The sequence below is a fragment of the Anser anser genome (genome assembly GCF_964211835.1).
Source record: "Anser anser genome assembly, chromosome: 2".
Taxonomy (NCBI): domain Eukaryota; kingdom Metazoa; phylum Chordata; class Aves; order Anseriformes; family Anatidae; genus Anser; species Anser anser.
This window is the reverse complement of record NC_139721.1, coordinates 94759174-94782882: the sequence shown is the minus strand read 5'-3', so window position 1 is coordinate 94782882 and position 23709 is coordinate 94759174. Positions and strand designations below refer to the sequence as shown.

The 23709-nt window shown below is 41.0% G+C and overlaps 1 protein-coding gene across 14 annotated transcripts in view; it reads right to left on the bottom strand.

The window, feature by feature from the left end:
* The window catches only part of MYRIP (myosin VIIA and Rab interacting protein), a 254003-nt gene that overhangs the window by 11828 nt on the left and 218466 nt on the right, over positions 1-23709 (bottom strand). For all 14 annotated transcript variants that reach the window (XR_014580615.1, XM_083826509.1, XM_083826515.1 and 11 more), the window contains one exon: positions 15113-15352. Coding sequence is in view for 13 of the 14 variants with exons in the window: in XM_083826509.1 (XP_083682635.1) it covers positions 15113-15352 (240 nt within the window). In the remaining variant the exon portion in view is untranslated. The remainder of the gene's footprint in view (positions 1-15112; positions 15353-23709) is intronic.

Sequence of the window (23709 nt, the reverse complement as noted above, 5' to 3'; positions counted from 1 at the left end):
ATTTGTTATTACCTATCCCAATTCTGATGATTTTTACAGAGCTTTAGCTTTCAGGACAACCCCTTTGATGGCAATAAAATTTTACCTGATGTTCCCTCAAGCATCAAATTCAACATCTAAACTATACAGCTTTGAGATCAAGGCAGAGCCTGTTGAAGCCAATACAAACACTCTCATTGAATTTACGTGCAACACTTTCAATGTTGCTTTGCCTAAAAGAAAGTGTGGGAAGTTCAGACCAAAATTTAATTAATTCCTCAAACCTGCAAATACTTATGCATGTGACTGAGGGACCCACCCATCTGTATATTTTCCCCAAAACAAAATATCTGCAGAATCAAAAATGAGGAAACTGTTTGGATTCTACACAGTAAATCATACAGTATGGAGAAGTGTAACTGGTGAAATATGTCTTTAACAACAAATGCACATCACTTAAATATTATATTAATCAATATGCCAGCTGGCTTCCCTAGCAGGATATAGGAGAAATAACATTCGTTTCCTTCATACAGACTCTACTGGATTTAACTGGAAAACCTCTTGTATTATGTCTTTCCTTTAGTTTGTTGTTCGTTTTTGTTAGGTAAGACTTTCACTGAAAAACTACTTCTTTAGCAGTGTGTGCTCAATTGTTGTATATCAGTACATTAAGGCATCTTTAGCACTGTTATTTCTCTGGATTACAAGACGTACTTAGATACATGAGATTAAAGAGAATGAGAACAAAGTAAATACAGTATGCTACTGCATACAGATCTTTAGCTTGTTAGGACAGCTAACACAGACCTGAACAAGGAAGCCTAGGGCTCTCTTAAGGAGAACAAATACTTGAACCCCATAAATAGCCTACTGTTTTTTCCATTTATTTTCACAAGTGCCAATTAGGTTAAAAACAGATCAATAATTTTATAGAATGGAGGAGGAAATCAATGTTACTTTGTTTTATTCTTTGTTTTTACAAGTACCTAATTCTTATTCTATCCTATCCGTAGTGAACAAAAAAGGATAAAGGCCAGACACTACATTTTCATCATGTACATTTCCTTCATCATCTTTGTTGATGTATGTTCTCCATTTCAAGAACTGCAGCCCCAGTTCAGCTTTCATTACTTCTTAACTTTTTTATTATTATTATTATTCGATGTAGCTAATGATGGCTTTCCAAGGAAGATTAAATTAAATTAGAAAAAGGTTTTCTTATAGCAGAATATAAGAATCCATACTGGCATTTATTACAGAATCACAGATTCATCTAGGTTGGAAGAGACCTCCAAGATCACCCAGTCCAACCTCTGACCTAACACTAACAAGTCCTCCACTAAACCGTATCTCTAAGGGCTACATCTAAACGTCTTTTAAAGACCTCCAGGGATGGCGACTCAACCACCTCCCTGGGCAGCCCATTCCAATGCCTAACAACCCTTTCAGTAAAGAAGTTCTTCCTAATATCCAACCTAAACCTCCTCTGGTGCAACTTTAGCCCATTGCCCCTCGTCCTGTCACCAGGCACGTGGGAGAATAGACCAACCCCCACCTCGCTACAGCCTCCTTTAAGGTACCTATAGAGAGCGATGAGGTCTCCCCTGAGCCTCCTCTTCTCCAGGCTAAACAACCCCAGCTCCCTCAGCCGCTCCTCATAAGACTTGTTCTCCAGACCTCTCACCAGCTTCGTTGCCCTTCTCTGGACTCGCTCGAGCACCTCCATGTCCTTCTTGTAGCAAGGGGCCCAAAACTGAACACAGTACTCGAGGTGCGGCCTCACCAGAGCCGAGTACAGGGGGAATCACAGAATCACAGAATCACAGATTCGTCTAGGTTGGAAGAGACCTCCAAGATCACCCAGTCCAACCTCTGACCTAACACTAACAAGTCCTCCACTAAACCATATCTCTAAGGGCTACATCTAAACGTCTTTTAAAGACCTCCAGGGATGGTGACTCAACCACCTCCCTGGGCAGCCCATTCCAATGCCTAACAACCCTTTCAGTAAAGAAGTTCTTCCTAATATCCAACCTAAACCTCCCCTGGCACAACTTTAGCCCATTCCCCCTCGTCCTGTCACCAGGCACGTGGGAGAATAGACCAACCCCCACCTCGCTACAGCCTCCTTTAAGGTACCTATAGAGAGCGATGAGGTCTCCCCTGAGCCTCCTCTTCTCCAGGCTAAACAACCCCAGCTCCCTCAGCCGCTCCTCATAAGACTTGTTCTCCAGACCTCTCACCAGCTTCGTTGCCCTTCTCTGGACTCGCTCGAGCACCTCCATGTCCTTCTTGTAGCAAGGGGCCCAAAACTGAACACAGTACTCGAGGTGCGGCCTCACCAGAGCCGAGTACAGGGGGACAATCACCTCCCTAGCCCTGCTGGCCACACTGCTTCTTATACAAGCCAGGATGCTGTTGGCCTTCTTGCCCACCTGAGCACACTGCTGGCTCATATTCAGCTGACTATCAACCAGTACTCCCAGGTCCTTCTCTGCCAGGCAGCTTTCCAACCACTCATCTCCCAGCCTGTAGCGCTGCTTGGGGTTGTTACGTCCCAGATGCAGGACCCAGCACTTAGCTTTGTTGAACTTCATGCAGTTGACCTCAGCCCATCGGTCCAGCCTATCCAGATCCTCCTGCAGAGCCTTCCTTCCCTCGAGCAGATCGACACACGCACCTAACTTGGTGTCATCTGCAAACTTACTGAGGGTGCACTCGATCCCCTCATCCAGGTCATCGATAAAGATATTGAAGAGGACTGGCCCCAGCACGGAGCCCTGGGGGACTCCACTCCAACTGGATTTGGCTCCATTCACCACAACCCTTTGGGCCCGGCCATCCAGTCAGTTTTTAACCCAACAAAGCGTACGCCAGTCCAAGCCACGAGCAGCCAGTTTCTTGAGGAGAATGTGGGAAACAGTGTCAAAAGCCTTACTGAAGTCAAGGTAGATCACATCCACAGCCTTCCCCTCATCCACCAAGTGCGTCACTTGGTCATAGAAGGAGATCAGGTTCGTCAAGCAGGACCTGCCTTTCATAAACCCATGCTGACTGGGCCTGATCGCCTGGTTGCCCTGCAAGTGCCGCGTGATGACACTCAAGATAATCTGCTCCATGAGCTTCTCTGGCACTGAGGTCAAGCTAACAGGCCTATAGTTCCCCGGGTCTACCCTCCAGCCCTTCTTGTAGATGGGCGTCACGTTTGCTAGCCCCCAGTCGACTGGGACCTCCCCTGATAGCCAGGACTGCCGATAAATAATGGAAAGCGGCTTGGCCAGCTCTTCCGCCAGTTCTCTCAGTACCCTCGGGTGGATCCCATCCGGCCCCATCGACTTGCGTACATCAAGTGCTGTAGCAGGTCACCAACCATTTCCTCATGGATAGTGAGGGCCACATCCTGCTCCCCATCCCCTTCCACCAGCTCAGGGTACCAGGTATCCAGAGAACAACTGGTCTTGCCGCTAAAGACTGGGGCAAAGAAAGCATTGAGCACCTCAGCACCTCAGCCTTTTCCTCATCTTTTGTAACTAAGTTTCCCCCCGCATCCAGTAAAGGATGGAGATTCTCCTCAGTCCTCCTTTTTGTGTTGATGTATTTGTAAAAACATTTTCTGTTATCTTTAACGGCAGTAACCAGATTGAGCTCCAGATGAGCTTTGGCTTTCCTAATTTTGTCCCTGCACAGCCTCGCAACATCCTTATAGTCCTCCTGAGTAGCCCGCCCTCTTTTCCAATCATTATAAACCCTCCTTTTGCTCCTAAGCTCGAGCCACAACTCTCTGCTCAGCCAGGCTGGTCTAGTTCCACGTCAGCTCGTCTTTGGGCACGTGGGGACTGACCACTCCTGAGCCATTAAGATTTCCTTCTTGAGGAGTGCCCAGCCTTCCTGGACTCCTCTGCCCTTCAGAACCTCCCCCCAAGGGACTCTGCCAACCAGTGTCCTGAACAGCCCAAAGTCAGCCCTCCGGAAGTCCAAGACAGTGGTTTTACTGGTCCCACTCCTGACTTCGCCAAGAATAGAGAATTCTACCATTCTGTGGTCACTCTGCCCAAGACAGATTCCGACCACCACATCTCCCACCAGTCCTTCTCTGTTTGTGATCAGAAGGTCCAGCAGGGCACCTCCCCTGGTAGGCTCGCTAACCAGCTGCATCAGGAAACTATCTTCCACGCTCTCCAGAAACCTCCTAGACTGCTTCCTCTGAGCAGTATTGCATTTCCAGGATATGTCAGGGAAGCTGAAGTCCCCCACGAGGACAAGAGCTGACAATTTCGCAACTTTCGCCAGCTGCCTGTAGAATTTCTCATCCGTCTCCTCATCCTGGTTTGGCGGTCTATAACAGACCCCCACCAGGATGCTTGCCTTGTTGGCCTTCCCGCTGATCCTAACCCACAGGGACCCAACCTTATCATTCCCAGTCTCAGTCTCAAGTTCTACGACATCAAAACACTCTCTAATATAGAGAGCCACACCACCACCCCTTCTGTGCTGCCTGTCCCTTCTGAAGAGCCTATAGCCAGTCATTACAGCACTCCAGTCATGGGAGTGCTCCCACCATGTTTCAGTGATGGCAACCAAGTCATAGCTAGCCTGCTGCACAATGGCTTCCAGCTCCTCCTGTTTGTTGCCCATGGTGCATGCATTAGTGTAGATGCACTTCAGCTGGGCCATTGCCTTCTCCCCAGGCCTTGCCATTGTTCCCCCTGGCACACCTCTAATGAGCCTTATTTCATCCCCGTCCCCCTTCCTATCTAGTTTCAGAGACCAATTACTGCAGAACACAGTTATTGTTTTCCTGGTAAAGTGTTCTGTGATAGGAAGTTTTATGAAATCAAGATTTTGAGTAAAATACCCTTCCTTCTCAGTATGTAATGGACAGGGAAAGAAAAGTTCAGCAAGTAAGAAATGTGATTTTTAGCTTTTCTAGATTTTTGATAAGTTCTTAGTGGCAGATGCTGCTTGGTTTTTAAAACTGAAGATTAAGATTTGCTTCACATTAAATGTTGTGCATGGCAGCTAGATAAATGCTCATAAAGTGCTTGTCTCCGTGAAAATACCTTGATGCTAGCCTGCAGGTATCTGAGGTATCTGAGTCAAAGAGTTAAAGCTTTTCTTTACGCTTGTGAAACATCTACTTTTATAGCATAACAAAGGTACAGCACTAAACACCATAAAGAAATTAAATGGCCAGAAGAAGTGATTTTCCTCGGAGTACATCTGAAGAGTAGATCTCACAAAACTGAAGAGTACAAGCAATATCTTGGAATTATTTAAATTCAAACTGTGTGTAAGTTTTCTGCTAAAGGATATTTGGAAATCAGTTTTACTTTGGGCTGCATACTTATAGAAGTGAGATGAGATTAAGGACTGCCTGAAGGAGACATAAAATTAATATGTAAAGAGTTCAGGGGTTTTCAAAATGAAAACAAACAAACAAACAAACAAACAAAACAGCTCCTCAGTTAATGTTTTTGTCTCATATGTTTCTATCTCTTCAGAAAATGTCAAATGCTGTTCAAACTGCTTATATTCCAAAATGGCCAGTTTGCAAACCTAGTGGGGTAATCTAGAGATAATTACTTAAGATATATAAAGGGAAATACAGAAGAAAAAAAAAAAAAAGAAAAAGAAAAAGTGTTATCCTGGAGTTTTAGTCTTTCACAATCCTCTCCCCAAACACCCACGTCAAACTCAGAAGTTACAAGGTTCTGTGAAAATAACCTAAAATTCACAGACACGCGCACACAATATCATGCTGGTAGGTGGACATTTCAAATTGCTATAAAGACCTTTGGCTGTCTAATTTGATTTTGCCTTTGCAAGAAAGGTCATTGTTAACACCTATAAGGGATTCAAAGAGACAGATGACATGCCATGATGAAGTCTCTCCCATCCATCTTGTCAAGCAAAGAACTAATATGGATGTGAGACACAGAAAGCAATCTCTATTACAAATAGCTATCACAGAAAAACTAAGCACAGCCATTCTTCTCAAAACACTGGGATGCATTATGATTTCATCTGTGCTACCATGCTGCTCTGTTGACACCACTCCTCTCAAATTAAATTGATGCAGTTCATCCAAAATTGAATGTATATACTGATTATGATAATTTATTTTCTACTGAATTTGAGATTAAGAGTTTAATGGAATGAAGAAAACATATATATATATATTATGATAATTCCTAACCAGGCTTACAAATACATTAGACATAATCAAAATGAGAAGTTCAGGTTCCTGAGTTCTTGGTGGAACAGTTTTAAAACCAATGAAATACTAAAAAAGTGTGTGTGTGTGCAAACATGTACATACACGTGTGCCTGTATACATTGAATACAACAAACAGCATCTTATGAAACATCTATACTGCCGTTTCTATGTGTTGTTGGACAGATGGAAAGGATTCCCGTTTTGCTGAAGAGAGTGTTTCAGTGGTCTAAACTACCTATCACTGACCTTTAGCCACTTCCCCTCTCTGCTGCTGTCTCTCTTTTCCCTACTGACGCTGCCAGAATTTCCTTTTTTTTTTTTTTTAAATTAGGGATGCTACACTGGAAAGTGTTTTTTAGAACTATATTTGCATTCTTGTGCAAAGGATGATGAGCAATGGAAGTAAAGCAGATTGATAAACCTGAAGCAACATAAGTGTCCAAACTGCTAAGAGTAGGTGAATATTAAGTACATGTATGGAACTCAGCAGCCTATGACATCTCCACACCACTTCCTTTGCATGTAAATTATTTACTTTACTGTTCGATAGAGAACAGTTGATATCAACAGTTAGATCCAGAAACCGAGCAAGGGAAGCTTTCCATCACTAACAGCCCTGTCAGTATTGACCATGTCCTTGGTGACCTGTACTGCAGTCATTTTTAGCTCCAGTCTCAAACTGTTCTGTAACGCTCTCAGTTGTGTGCCTGTTTCTCAGTTAATAGCCCTCATCTTCGCGTGAGGAATTGAGAGGGACTGGGGAGAAGCTCTGCTTTGCCTTTGGTTGATTCATCTTTTCAGAGTAACTGGACTGAATCCAGACTTGACAAAAAAACAGAACCAAAACCTAACCCTGCCTTTCCCCTTCTCCCAACCCATGTGGGAGTTCATAGTACAGCCTTGAGAATGCCCTGAAAAGCCCACCAAAAGCCCATCTTCTGTACAGGCAAGAAAGATCTGGGACACTGGTCAAGTCACAGTGTGGGACGAAAAAAGCCATCAATTCTCGACCATTAACTGCAGTCATCAACCCTGACCTTCGAAAGATCTTTTGGCTTAAAAGTATGTCCTAGCTAATCAATACCACAAAAACTGGGAAAGAAAGCTAAAATTTCCCTTGATAACTGATTGAAGACAAGCGTACTATGAAAAGACATGCTATTAAGAAATGACTCACAAGTGTAAGTTTGGGACTTCTTGCCTTGACTTTAACGTCAATAACTTCATTTATGTGTCCTCATTTAGAAAATGAAAGTTAAATTACCTCACAGCCAAATTACCTTATCAGTCTTTTTGGTTGTGTTAGGTAATTCTCAATACTTCATTTTAACTAATGAATTCAGTCCACTGTGTTAATATAGTTACAGATGTTAGTTTTTATAATTTGCAATGTCTTGTTTATAAAACCAAGGTTCCTATACTCATGAGGAAGAAAATTATTTTCCAGTGGGTATAATATTATGGTTCAAGTTGGAAATGGAAATATTCAAGTCTTAAAATCTGCACAGGATTCTGTAAGAGTATCTACAGGATGATGATGTTGCACAAATGGAAAAAATATTTTTTCTTTAAAATCATCCTTGATATTTTTACTAAAGAAAAAAAAAAGATCTAAAAGGCAATTAAAACTTACAGGACAAAACTTAACTCTAAGATTATGGAAAAAAGAAAAAGCTGAGGGGGTTATGTGTTTTGCTGAATTAAGCATCAACCTTTGACACAAAAAAAGTGATTCCTTTTTTTATGGCTGAGAGAATGCTACAAAATTAATTTGCTTAGTGCTACATAAGAGATACTAAAAATAGCATGTATTTTAAAATACAAGGTAAGCATATATTTGCTCAGTAAATAAAATGAAAACCTGTTCTAATAACCTGATTCTAATAAGCTAAGACTCAAATAGCACAGAATATGAAACCTCATCCCACCAAGAAGAACGATAAGAAATAGACACTATCAGCAATGTGAGAAAGTACCTGTGCACTGTCAAAAACCTCTGCAATGAATTAAGGGTTTTGTTCATTTTTTAAACTGGGAGTTTACAAAGAGTTTTGAAGACCACCACGGTCAGAAACTGCTAAAAACATATTGCTGAAGTATTTTTTTTTTCCTTCCAAATCACTTAATATAGGTGAGTACATCAGAATATGAAGACCATATACCTTATATTTATCTTCTGTTCTTCTTAATTGATAAATACAAATTATCATAATGAATCCAAATAAGAGAACCAGTCTGCTCCACATGTCTACTTTATGCTCGTCACTCCCATAACATAGGTCTGGCTGTGATGAGAAAATCATTTTCTGCAATGCTTACTAAATCTAGTCAAGAGGTTTGGTTTTTCAGGCCTGATATTTCTAGGAAAATAATTTGAGTTTGAGAATTTTTGCTTGGGAAATGTGGAAACCCTCAATCTCACTTTATAACTTTTTACTATGTAAGAGATGTCAGAAGACACAGACAAAATAAAGTGCTCTCACCTGCTGCAATATAGTGGATAAAAATTGCAGCTTTAAATGAAGATCAAAAGTCTTTTGTTTCTCCTAGATAGTGGAAAAGCAGTTAAATAAAAAGGCAGAAAAATTACGTTAACATCTACAGAGGTTAATATCTATATAGGTTCAGACTTAGAGAGAAGTTTGGGATGAACAGCAAGGATAAAGAAACTATCAAATATAAAATACCATAAAGTTTAGATATTAGCTTTATTACCAAGGTATTTAAAACAAAGAAATACCTATTATATTTTTGTTTGTAGGATTCAAAATAACCAATCTCATTAAGGCAGATTTTGCAAATGACACATCATTTTTTATAAAATGAAGCAGATGGGAAATACTGATTTCCACCATGACAAAACAAAGCGGCACTAGCAACAGAAGGAAACTTTTACAGTGGTGTTAAGAAAATGAAAAGCTAGCCATCCCTTCAATTTTTGGATGCTGCATGTGTTTCCAGTTACAAAAGGGTGTGTACCTCACCAGTGCCAGATGCTTGCATCTGAAACACCTATGCTGAACTGAGATGTCTTGTGACAAATCACTTCCTATTGTTTGCCACTGTCCCTCGCCTGGAGTTCACTGTCCCAAGATGAACAAGTGAAATCCTTCACACTACCACTCTCCAGTGCCAAGTCAGTAGGTTTACCTTAACCCCCCCCCAACTTAAGTCTATTTAAACTCATGTGGCTTTCTCTTGAAGCAATGACACAACCACAGTTGCACTATAGGCTGTGCTGTGACAGGTATCACCTAAGTGAGTAGCAGCATTTTCTTGAGTGTCTTCCAGCTAGATCTGATAGAGCTCATCTGTCACTGCCAAGTCTTTGGGCTGCTTATAAAAAACAAGAAAATAATAACTTTTGTTGTTGTTGTTGTTACAGTCTATTTTTCCCACCGTTCTGTTAAAGCAGCTTACACTAATCTTCACTGATTTTCTGGCTGTACCTGTAAAATGGCTTTTACATTTTCTTGGTAAGTAAATAAGTCTTTGGTAGTCAGCCATTCGAATGAGATTCCCATTTCATGCATATTGGACAAAGCTGGCTTGGGCAAGCATGCACATAAATAAGTATCAAATTTGAAACTATGGGAATCCTGTTTACAAAAGTGCTGCAATCCCTGTGTGAAGCCAGCTGAAATCTTACATATTCTGCACTTCTACAGGTAGATTCACTTGCTTAAACACAGGCAGACAAGGTACAATTTGAAACACCTTAAAGTACCTGAGGACTTTCAAACGAAGCTGATGGATGTGATACAGGACCTAGAAGATAATGTTTCCTCTGAACTAGTAGGTTATGACCCTGTAGGATATGCTAGGACATCTCAGATGGCATAATTGCATTGAGCTCAGAAGGTGTCAGAACTGGAGGAACGCAAACATCACTGACGATGATTTAAAACTTAAAAAAAAAAAAAGCAATAAAAAAATGCTCTTGAAGCAACTATGTTGCCTGAAACCATACTCATATTCTGACAAAACAAACTCAGGATCAATTTAATTTTCCATAGTAAAGATCAATAAGTAATAGCAAATATCTGGGAGAAATCTCTTGAATGGGATTTGTGTCCAGCAAATCCCCAGTTCAAAACAGAACATATCTTTGACTGCTTCGTTGAACTGAGAATTTAAAACTTTAGATCCATAATCCAATATGAAGACTGAAGTCTCATGCCTATTTTAGAAGAAAACAAAAACACTGTTTCACATTCTTTTGCAAAAATGTCTTTACTGTCATTCAAAATCATGTTTGTAGGTTGGTTGCAGTTCATAAACTTTAAAGATCATATTTTACAATGCTGCCCATTTTCAGTTTTCAATTCTGGACTTTGGAATACTGCCCAGATAATTAACATCATAATAAAAGCCATCATCCACCAAAATACATGAATTATTTTGAGAATCTTGCATATAAATATGTGAAACAGCAAGTATCTACTGAGATACTGAGAAGATATACAAGCATCTTCTGTCAGCCCAGGAAGATGGCCTTGCATTACACTGCTCAGTTTTATTAGCATGGTAATAGCAATGTAGTAAAGCTAATATGCTATTAAATTTCTTGCTTAAGTGAGCCACAGAGTTCTGTTTCTTTGGGAATTTTTACTCAATCACTTCCAAAGTTTTCAGGCATACAAAGCTGGATGGCAGTTAACCTGCCCAGACAAAAAAAAAAAAAAAAAAAAAAAAAAACCAACAACCAAAATACCTAGCAGTTTGTCAGAAAGTTTTCAGTTCAGAGAGCTGCAAGATAACCACCACAAAAACTACTACGTTATCTTCTGTGAGGATGGTGTAGGCACTGGAGTAAACTATTCATGGAAACCCAGCCAGCAGGAGACACAAGCTCGCTCTCGTTGTTACAGCACCGCTGTTATAACATTGCAGCCACTTGTACTGGGATGCTGCAACAGCTCTGTGGTACACAGGAGGGGTTCACCATGTGGTGCACTTCCAACGCCAACAAGCAGCTTCAGACCTCTACCTAACAGGCAACCTGCCTGAAAGATAGAAAATGAGATTGCAGTTGAGTGAAACCCCTCACACTTGCAAGAACAAATGTTTCCTCCTGCCACAGCCTGCAGGTCTTTGGAAAAAACAGCACTTCCGCAGCTACATCAAGGCCATGAGCACATTCTCCAGCAACCAAGTCCCATGAGTTCTCCTTCACTGAATCTCCCCCAGTGAGCCCTGGGCACCCCAGGCATAGCCACCAGCACACACCCCAGGGAGCTGGCTGTCTTTTCTGCTGTGGAAATATGCACCCACATCCACAGCTACCGGCTATTCCTCACACTGAAGAGAGGTGCCAGGCAGATTTTCTAGAAAATGTCAATCTCATCATACTGGTAGTTGAAAAGTGCTAATTCACCTGGCAAGAAATGTAAGATGTACTCTCTCAAAACAAAGAACATGGGACTCTGGCACAAATACACATGAAGATGGTGCTTGTAGCTCATACTTTACTCAAAATAAAGCTTTATAAAACCTAAGATGAGCAAAATGTTTCCAGGAAATGAAGGCATAAATATTGTATGGGAAGAATATTTATGCTGTCATTCATATGATCAAGGAACTTGAAGGTTTCACTTAGGGAGCAGGATCTCACTGCTACTTAACCAACTTACTCACAGGTTGGTGTTGAGAAAAGAATTGTGTGCCTAGTCACATAATAATGTCAACAGAACACAGGATTTAAACAAAAAGTTCCTAAGCCTTGGTTGTAAGATTTTATGAGCAGAAGTAAGTGAAGAAATAGATTAAAGGAAATTCCTCAAGCACACAGCAAGTTGTGAGCAGCAAATCAGTGCAACAAGGACAAGAACTGAACATTACTACCAAAATTTAACTTCCTAATTTTTGTACCTTAAGAAAGAAGGAGTACAAAATGAGAGCAACCAAAGCCAGAAGCCCAAGTGAGGTTTTAACAACTATTTCAGTTTTTATGCTACATGGGACAATTCACAAAATTTGCAAGAGCTAGTCTGTTTTTTAAACAGTATCTCTATGGCTTAGTATCCAATAAAGTAGTCACAGTGATAGACTGCATTCAAAATGCCACATTTATGTAGGCACTGCTAAAATTGTTTTCTAGAATGTAATTCTGTGGTGTACCATGAAATATAGACCTGTCCTGTTCATCTTCATGAAAAAAAAATAGAAGGAGAGAGGAGTGAGCAAGAGCTAAATATACCCCATTTATCATGCTTGGCATTCTCAGGATTAGTATCATTAAGATACTCCCAAGGGGATTTAGATTTTGCTTTTTTCTTTAAGTATTTGGTTAGTGTTTTAACGAGAAAAAAAAAAAGAAAAAAAAAAAAGCAAGGCACAAAAAATATGCAAATCACTGTGCTAGTCCAAGTTGCTTCACTAATAGAATAGTTGCACAACATGAACATGGTTTGTTCACACCTGAAATATAGAGAGGCTGCAGGCTAACTCCAGCCTGAGCATTCAGGACCCCATGGCATTTCATTACACAGCTGGAAAAAGCAGGCTTTTCAGGAATCTGCAGTCCCCTCAAAGATCACAGACTGCTTCTGTAGCATAATAAGCACAAAACATTACCTGTAAAGCAAGCCTGCTGTAGGCTTATATTTGCTTTAGAGAGCTGTGAATCTCCAGAAGAACATTTTAGGCAACCATAGGCTTAGAAATGTTGAAGATGGTTGTACTGAAGGTCTAGAAGGGTTTAAATCTAAAGCATAAAACTAATGAGTGTTAATACCCGCCTAAATCCTCAAGTATCCCACATGACCTAAACAAATATCTCAAAGGAAACATTTTCAACCTTCTATCTCAAACAAGTTTGCAGTTATACAACTCAAAAACACAGCTTAAGGGGAGAACTGAGAACCCATAACTTCACACTGAGAACCCAACTTCAGCAAACTCCCCACTACTCAAGCTGTGCCAATTCTTCCCATTGATAAAAGTCTTGATGTAATAAATATCCTATAAAAGTATCAGCTCAGTGCGACTACATGAGATTCCCACTTTCCACTGAAAACCAGAAGTCTAGATTTTTAAAGGTGCAGACATGTAGAAGTCAGATCGTCATGACCAACAGGTATCCTATTTCCAGTGACTCAATGAAAGAGACTTTTTTTTTTTTTAATCTTTTTTTATTCTATGGTCAGGTATATTGTAACAAAAAATTCTTTGTGATTTAAGGTTGCTAATGTGTTCCAGTATAAAGCCAGAGAATAGAAAACTAACAGCTAACAAAGACAATCAGCACTGATAAAATATAAGCAGGACGGCTAAAATACAGTTTTTAATCTGTGTTCAGGAGCTCAAAGCAGACTGTGGGCAAATGAGCTCTCATTTTAATTGCTCAGAATTAGAGCTTCTGTAAACTTAATTTGAAACTCAATGCCCCTATCAGAAGTCTGTGTCTCTGTCTGAGAATGTTAAATACCAGTCTGAAAGATCAATTCCCTACACATGTATTCTTCAGAAATTGGGCTTTTTAAAGAGACAGCATACTGGGACATTTGGCTTTTGAGGCATCTAAAATTACTGGTTCCCTGAAGATAAGTTTTCTATGCTTGTCTCCATTGAGACATGTCATACACTCATTTTAAAGGTATTGCATGTTTATATGCGATTTTACTTTTGGCTAGCTCTGAAGTGGTCAGGCAAATGTACTAGATGATATTTGAAGGTTCCTTCCAAATGACCTATTCTATTCTATTCTATTCTATTCTATTCTATTCTATTCTATTCTATTCTATTCTATTCTATTCTATTCTATTCTATTCTATTCTATTCTATTCTATTCTATTCTATTCTATTCTATTCTATTCTATTCTATTCCATTCTATTCCATTCCATTCCATTCCATTCCATTCCATTCCATTCCATTCCATTCCATTCTACTCCACTCTACTCCACTCTACTCCACCCTAATGAATTTAGGTATGTCTTCATATTTTAGGTTACCATAGCCACAGCTGGTATTATACACCATCATCTTCTTCAGTATTTCATTGTAAGATGCTGGACAGCCACCTTTCCAAAGAGAAGGCTCACATCAGAAGACTTAAATCACCTTTAAAGACAACTGTCAGGGATAAGAACAAAAGCAGGCTGCTTGTTTCTCTACAGCTGAAGCAAGTTCTGCTATCAATTCCTCTAATTCTCTCTCTAATTCTCCTCTATGGTGAACTGAGCACAAAAGATGGCTGAATACCACATTCCAGTACACTATATGATATGAAGAGAAATTCAGAAGCAGGAAGGGAAGAGAGCAGGTGTTAAGTGGAGTGACACTTTAAGTCAGACATCTTACTGTAGGGTGAAATGGTGTGAATGGAAGATCTCATTCATTATCAGAACTGACACTGGATTACTGTTTCACCAGAATACATTACTACTGCCAGAAACCTATTAGCTGACAGTGTAACAGGCCATAAAGTTTTAGGGAAGCACAAAATATTCCAACAGAGAGGCAAAAGAAGAATCTATGATACCAGAATGAGCTAAAAATACCAAAACCAGGGGAGCAAATAAATAAAAAAAAAAAAAAAAAGAAAGAAAGAAAAAACTTGAACCTTGCTTGCTGGTTAGTAAGGAGAAAAAAGGAGATCTGAACGTGCCTTTAAATAAAAATATGCAAGTAGATTCACAGTTAGTATAAACAGACATAGTTTCATTAGTATCAATCAGTTAACATGTTTATTACACAAACGAAGTTCACTGCTTTAGAGTTAATGCTGTAGGCTCACAGGAAGAAGCCCACACCTTAATCGAAGTTTTACTTGCACAAGGGTTGCAGACTCAGACCCAGTTTAAAGGACCTATTTTTTTAATCAGCTGTGTTTTATTCTCTAACCACAAGCATCTATTTCTGGATTCTAACTTTTACAGTATTAAGCTCACTCCCCTATAATGACCACTTACCTTCTTTAACTCCTCCTGAATACTTTTGCCATTTTCTTCTGAGGACAAACTCTCCTTTTGGTTTTCAGGGTCTGTTCTAGGTTCAGATTCTTGTTCTTCACCAGAAGATGTTTCCTTGTCACTCATTTTCGCTCCAAGCTGAAATAACCTGGATTTAAGCTCCTCTTCCATAAGGTCGGGCTCGATATTACAATGCTGATCCTCACTGCTTATATCTGTTTCTGATAAATCATCAAAATCCTACAAAGAAATTGGAAGAACAGTAATAATTACTGTATAGGTATAGCAGGAAAACAAGCAGCTTCCTAGAAAAGGGTAGATAAGATCACTCTGAAGAGAAGCTAGAAAGAAAGCAAAGCGTGCTGATAAAAAGTTACCACATCTTTACAAAAGAAGGCCAGTAAACCCACACCTGTTGGATAATATTTATCATTCCTGGCTACTTTTATATTATGTAGAAAGGAACTATCAAAATCATTACATATCTGTGTGCAGCTAATAAAACAAAAGCATAAATGGCGATTCTCGTTCTCAGTACCGCATTTCCATCACTGTCTATTTTGGTGCATATAAAGAAACTGAAGTGCGGGAATGAAACCACTTATCCATGACAACCTGGCAGTTGTGTCCACTTTCCAGCTGAAAGCTGTGCTCACATTCCCTGCTGGCTGGTCTTGAGCATTATCCTTATTCTCTTATGATTACTAGAAACAAGTTTTTAAAAAATCTTTCCTTTTTTAAGTGACAGTATTTAAGATTTTCAGCTTTCCCAGTGAACATTTACATAGGTGGATCCACTACAGCTACAATTATTCTCCAAACACCAGCCTCCTTAGAACAAGTTCAATCTCCAGGAACACCTTTTCTTACTTCTGGATCCTTAAAGGTGGGAAGTACTCAGATGCTTGGTTAAATACGGTTGGTGCTACAGACTTGACCATGACAAGTCCTTTACTTTGCAGGCCAAATAGAAGAAAAACAAAATCCTTTTACAAGTCTGCCTGGCCTGTTGCCTGCCCAATATTTAAAGATGTGGAAAAGGTTTTTTTTTTTTTTTTTTTTTTTCTTGCAGGAAATCTAAAAGTGCCTGATGACTATATCAAAAACTGATGTCTGCATATGTACCAACTCATTTTCTGGATCTGTGCTGTCTGATTAGAACCCAGTTTCCTACTACAGCTCATGGAGAGAGAGAGAGCATCTCCCAGAACAACACAGCCTATAACGTTAACTGCTTTCTGGAAATGCTATTCTTTCTCTGCTGACTGCTAAGAGAGAGCTCAGAATAATTGGACACTTTGTTCAGTGCTTCAACCAAGTGCATAAAGTAAGGTGGAATGTGATGGGTTTCAGAAGTGACAAATTCTTTGACACAGTGTAATCATGACAAAAACACCCAGGAGGAGGCTGTAAAGAATGCAGCCTGGGACCCAGAAGTGGCAGGCACATTGTAGCAGGTCTAAGATGGTGATTTGAAGCAATTCTCAGATAGGAAATTATTCCTATTTGCCAGGAAATTATTCCTATTTGCCTTATGCTCTCCTACTGTGACAGGACCAGATTTGTCTGAAGAGACTAAAAGCTATGTTTTCTTTACCATTCATTTGGCAACGCATAAACAGGAGATTTGCTTTGCACAGCTACTCTCTCTGCAGGCTCAGCAGTCATATTTATGGACAGTTCAATTACCTCCAATTCTCACGGGAAATGTTAACTGACAACTCCCTCAGAAACTCTACCTGCCCAAGTGCTCTTAATGGATTGACACATCATGTTTGTAGTGTCAGCATTCATCTCTCACACGGTAAACTGTACTGCATTGTCTAGCACTTTCACAGATTTCTGGACTATTTTTTTCTGCAGTTATCTGTGAATCAATTACACAACTAGATTATTGCTTTATAGCTCACTTTCAGAATGTGGAAGGCCTTTTTAGAAAATCAGGATTTTAAAATACATGGCAAGCCATTTTAAAAGGGGAACCACAGGCTCATGTCATAATTTATTTTTTTTCCTGTACAATCAACTTTTGCTGAGTAAATGGCCTTTTCTTTCAAATGAACTTCCAAACTGTTCTGAGTAAGATCAAGAACAAGATTTCAAATCAGTGAGTTTCCACTTTGGTTTTATAATATGTTATGATATACTTCTACTTGCTTCTACGTGACTGGTATATTTTCAACTTTTTAGTAAAAAAAATAGTAACAATATTTTTTCTTCAGATATATCTTGCATTTCACACAACAATTCATTACACTCCCCTCCAACAATTTGGTAATGAAACATACAGGTTTCTAAATTACAATAAAATCTGAAAGTTGTTGCTGAATGCATCTATCCATCAATTTGGAGAAAAACAATCATAACTTAGAGAATTTACAGGATAGAAAGCACAGCTAAACTGTGCACTTGTATTTTAGGAGAGAATACAGTTTAGTGGAGATACATTGTATTAAAGTTGAGATATGTATTATTAGTTATCTGGTCTCAGCTCATTACTAGAATCCCTTTTTATTTAAATGAGGTACTTGCATTTATTTAATAGGTACCTCCAAAGACCTACTCTCCCATCTATCAAATCATGTGGTTTAGGATTATGAGATTTGCTAGTGAGTTCTGACAGCTCTGCACCATGAATGTGGGCTTCCTCTAGCAATGTCTAGACAGAAAGAGTTCACCTTGGGGCTGAGTCTGCAAGGGAGAGAAAACAAATAAACAACCAACCAAAAAAACAACCAACCAAACACCATCATTCAATGCAGACATTGGAGCAGATCAAACTTGCAAAAATAAAAATTTAATAATCTTGTTTAAATAAGCTGGGTACAAAATCTAGCAGAGCAGTGAGGAAGGCTGTCAGTCCAGAGAGGTAGGTTTTCTCACATTTCTACCTCATCGCTGTACCATGCAAGAAGTGCACAGTTCCTCTAGGGGCCTCTTATATATCTGTTTAGCAGATGTATCACAATAGTAACGTACACAAGAATCCATAGTGAGATTGGCAGAATCACAACTACTCTTGATCCTGAAAGAAATGCTGGTCTCCCAGATCACACATGGCAGCACCTGTTGGGTTGATCTTTATTGCCTCTACCCAAAGCTCAGCAAAATCACCTGGAGTCTACCAGCTGGCTTCCCATGCATTTCAGGTGAAGGCCTGATGGGACAATATTGCTAAGCTGTGAGGCTTCAGCAGGATGAAAAATCAAAAATGTAATTTCCTAGGTAAGGTGAGCTCTTATGCTGCTGAAAGAATTGTCCTTCACCCTGTTGTAACAAGTCACGAAGGCTGGGCAAAAGGCTCCAAGCGTGTGCTACAGATGATGTAGGAGAGACACTGGACCATGCTGGAGGCAGGGGGAGGGAAGACAGGAAGGCAGACAGGAAAGCAGGAATTCTTCTTTGGGCATCAACAGGTGACACTGTCACTGATATGTTCCAGTTCTAGCTTGTGCTTTAATATATGTAAAGGAACTTTCCTAATTCATTAGAAGGGAAATAGCTTTTTGCTACATTTTCCAGCACAGGTGAAAGTTATGAGCTGCCTTGTTATCGCTTGGGTTGTTCTGTGTTAGCTAAATGTGTGTTACTGAATACACATCTTTTCTTGGGGGGGAGGGCGGGGGGGGCGAACTTACCTTGAAGGCGTTTATTTTATTACAGCTGCATTCAGATATGTCTTATTATTCATCTTTCTGCTTGTAGTAGTTACATTTGCAAGAATTATTATTTCCTGCTTACATGCAGAGATAATGATATCCTATAATGCTATACTTTGCTGTTTTAGTTATTGGTAGGCTGCTTGGCTTGTGTGTTGAGATTTTCAGGTGGTGGCAGTGAACTGTTTGTGATGAGATGAATTAACAGATTAAAAAAATGCATTAAAAGCTGAAACAACAAATAAAAATAAATACATTGAAAGGAATTATTATTTATTTAATAGATGCTATCTTAAACTTCACGTTTCTTTACTGGTCACACTTTTGCTCTATTTGTTAAGATTACCAACATCCTCGTGTTTGTATAAATCATTGTGTACGTTCCCATTTGCATCTGTCAGAAGCAAATAACACTAACACCTGAAAACAAGAATAAAGGGACACTAGTTTATCTGGAAAGAGAGCTTCAGTGAGGACACGGCAGACTGACACAGCCACAAAACAGTCTCACTAAAAGTAAATCAAGTGTTTCTAATGCAAGCTTAAATCCTTCAGGAGGCAATGAGATATGAAATACACCTTTCCTAATACACACTGGACAAATCACAGAATCACAGAATCGTCTAGGTTGGAAGAGACCTCCAAGATCATCTAGTCCAACCTCTGACCTAACACTAACAAGTCCTCCACTAAACCATATCTCTAAGGGCTACATCTAAACGTCTTTTAAAGACCTCCAGGGATGGCGACTCAACCACTTCCCCGGGCAGCCCATTCCAATGCCTAACAACCCTTTCAGTAAAGAAGTTCTTCCTAATATCCAACCTAAACCTCCCCTGGTGCAACTTTAGCCCATTCCCCCTCGTCCTGTCACCAGGCACGTGGGAGAATAGACCAACCCCCACCTCGCTACAGCCTCCTTTAAGGTACCTATAGAGAGCGATGAGGTCTCCCCTGAGCCTCCTCTTCTCCAGGCTAAACAACCCCAGCTCCCTCAGCCGCTCCTCATAAGACTTGTTCTCCAGACCTCTCACCAGCTTCGTTGCCCTTCTCTGGACTCGCTCGAGCACCTCCATGTCCTTCTTGTAGCAAGGGGCCCAAAACTGAACACAGTACTCGAGGTGCAGCCTCACCAGAGCCGAGTACAGGGGGACAATCACCTCCCTAGCCCTGCTGGCCACACTGCTTCTTATACAAGCCAGGATGCTGTTGGCCTTCTTGCCCACCTGAGCACACTGCTGGCTCATATTCAGCTGACTATCAACCAGTACTCCCAGGTCCTTCTCTGCCAGGCAGCTTTCCAACCACTCATCTCCCAGCCTGTAGAGCTGCTTGGGGTTGTTACGTCCCAGATGCAGGACCCAGCACTTGGCTTTGTTGAACTTCATGCAGTTGACCTCAGCCCATCGGTCCAGCCTATCCAGATCCTCCTGCAGAGCCTTCCTTCCCTCGAGCAGATCGACACACGCACCTAACTTGGTGTCATCTGCAAACTTACTGAGGGTGCACTCGATCCCCTCATCCAGGTCATCGATAAAGATATTGAAGAGGACTGGCCCCAGCACTGAGCCCTGGGGGACTCCACTCCAACTGGATTTGGCTCCATTCACCACAACTCCTTGGGCCCGGCCATCCAGTCAGTTTTTAACCCAACAAAGCGTACGCCAGTCCAAGCCACGAGCAGCCAGTTTCTTGAGGAGAATGTTGTGGGAAACAGTGTCAAAAGCCTTACTGAAGTCAAGGTAGATCACATCCACAGCCTTCCCCTCATCCACCAAGCGCGTCACTTGGTCATAGAAGGAGATCAGGTTCGTCAAGCAGGACCTGCCTTTCATAAACCCATGCTGACTGGGCCTGATCGCCTGGTTGACCTGCAAGTGCCGCGTGATGACACTCAAGATAATCTGCTCCATGAGCTTCTCTGGCACTGAGGTCAAGCTAACAGGCCTATAGTTCCCCGGGTCTACCCTCCAGCCCTTCTTGTAGATGGGCGTCACGTTTGCTAGCCCCCAGTCGACTGGGACCTCCCCTGATAGCCAGGACTGCCGATAAATAATGGAAAGCGGCTTGGCCAGCTCTTCCGCCAGTTCTCTCAGTACCCTCGGGTGGATCCCATCCGGCCCCATCGACTTGCGTACATCCAAGTGCTGTAGCAGGTCACCAACCATTTCCTCATGGATAGTGAGGGCCACATCCTGCTCCCCATCCCCTTCCACCAGCTCAGGGTACCAGGTATCCAGAGAACAACTGGTCTTGCCGCTAAAGACTGGGGCAAAGAAAGCATTGAGCACCTCAGCACCTCAGCCTTTTCCTCATCTTTTGTAACTAAGTTTCCCCCCGCATCCAGTAAAGGATGGAGATTCTCCTCAGTCCTCCTTTTTGTGTTGATGTATTTGTAAAAACATTTTCTGTTATCTTTAACGGCAGTAACCAGATTGAGCTCCAGATGAGCTTTGGCTTTCCTAATTTTGTCCCTGCACAGCCTCGCAACATCCTTATAGTCCTCCTGAGTAGCCCGCCCTCTTTTCCAATCATTATAAACCCTCCTTTTGCTCCTAAGCTCGAGCCACAACTCTCTGCTCAGCCAGGCTGGTCTAGTTCCACGTCAGCTCGTCTTTGGGCGTCTTTGGGCACGTGGGGACTGACCACTCCTGAGCCATTAAGATTTCCTTCTTGAGGAGTGCCCAGCCTTCCTGGACTCCTCTGCCCTTCAGAACCTCCCCCCAAGGGACTCTGCCAACCAGTGTCCTGAACAGCCCAAAGTCAGCCCTCCAGAAGTCCAAGACAGTGGTTTTACTGGTCCTACTCCTGACTTCGCCAAGAATAGAGAATTCTACCATTCTGTGGTCACTCTGCCCAAGACAGATTCCGACCACCACATCTCCCACCAGTCCGTCACTGTTTGTGAACAGAAGGTCTAGCGGGGCACCTCCCCTGGTAGGCTCTCTAACCAGCTGCGTCAGGAAGCTATCTTCCACGCTCTCCAGAAACCTTCTAGACTGCTTTTACACAAATCCTTGTGTACAAATGGCTGATAACTCAATGTAATCTTAGTGAACACAAAGCCTCAAAATAAACCAAGCAAGCTAAGTCCTGGCTAGTTCACTCCAGACACAAGTCTCTGCTACATCATGGACAGAAAGCTCTAAACTGAAATAGGAAACAGAGATTAGAAACTCCAGTTTTTAGAAGATGACACAAATTGTGAGGTTTGCAGGCAGTTTCTCTATGAGTCAGTGTAATTTCGGGGCAGCTATTTTCGATAAACAAATCCCAAGCGCCATCCCGTGGGGACTGGCAGTCCAGCAGCGCTCACCCCTCACCTGGCTGCAGGGCAGCAGGGGCAGGACAGCTGTAATTAACAGGTAGGGTCTTCTGATAAAAGAAGCGAACTCATAATGAGGACACTTCTGTCACTGGAAGCAATTAAGTGACTCCGCTTTCCTTCAGATATATAAGAATTACAGCTACAATAAGCAGCATATCCTGCTCTCAAAAATATAATGAAAGCCAATAAAACAACAGTAGTAATGATGAAAACAGACAGAGATTGATGGTTTGAGTGGCTATTTCTTGTAAAAAAGTGACAATTTGGAAAATAATTATCATTAAAATCAGAGAAGGTAGATGTAAGGTTGCACATCTCAATTCACGTTCCCCAGGAATTTGTTTCCTGTGCTACATAAGCAATCAGAAACTTCCTACGGTAGGATTTTGTTTTTATCAGGGCAGTTTTAATGTCCTGCTCTACCTGCTTCATGACAGTGTTTACAGCCTATCTACAGAAAACCCACTAAAGCAGGTTGTTCTTTTACCTATCATAAAGTGGCAAAATGTCTCCCCTAACTCAGCACAACTTGATATCTGTTTTCAGGTTTTCCTTTTTAAGACACTGCAGACTTCAGACTATAAATTTTCTGTCAGACATAAAGTCAGCATTCTAGTTTTGAGTCTGAAACACATCTTAAGACATGCCACAGCATTTTTCTAATCTAGGTACTAAATCTGGATTAAATATATATATATATATACTTTTTAATAGAAATTCAGTTGTGAGCTATGAAATGATTGTGATTGTTCCAGAATGTTACCACTAACAACTCTCCAGATTTGGAGCAGGGAGAGAGGAAAGGGCCCACTTTCATTTTAGCGTGTCTCAGGGAGCCACAATAAAGAAATCAATCTTCACTATTTGAAAAAATATAAAAGAAAATCCAACGTTTACATGGCTAAACTGAAATCTACAATGCTGATGAAAACACAGTGGTTAACAAGTTATCCTGTTATTATTATAATGCAGTAAAGTAAGGAAAAATTAAGTTTATTCGCTGTCATTTACATATGATCAGCTGTTCATTGTCTGATGTCTTGATGCAACATGGTTTAGGAGAGCATTTTGTGTGGTTTCAGTAAATTCTCACTAATCTCAGGGTGTGAAAATCTATGACGGGCTTAATGCCACACAATGAAGCTTCCTTAAATTTACAATCTGCAGTTTACCATATGTATGCTATCACTTTGTGCAAACTGTTCACCTGTAGGGCTCTCTGCTTCAGTTTACATTTTACCTAGATTAATACATTATTTTGGGGACTACATGAGATCCTGACATCTCTTGAATCTCATTTTTCTAAGCAACACAAATGATGCCTGGTTAATTTAGTATCATACCTCAAATCACATTCCTCATAGTCTTCATCATTTTAATCGCTTCCTAGAATTTCTCACCCCTAGCAACATCCTTGCTATAAATTGTACTGACCAGTCCATTCTTGCTCCGAGCAGTGCTTTCCCTACCAAGGGCTGGAGGAACAGGTGGCTGCTGGCAGGCACCAACTGTCACATCAGCCACCGGGGTCTGTGTGTGTGTCTAAACACAAATGAAATGCATGCACACCCATCCATATTATTATACACAAACTTCCTAATGAGAATTTC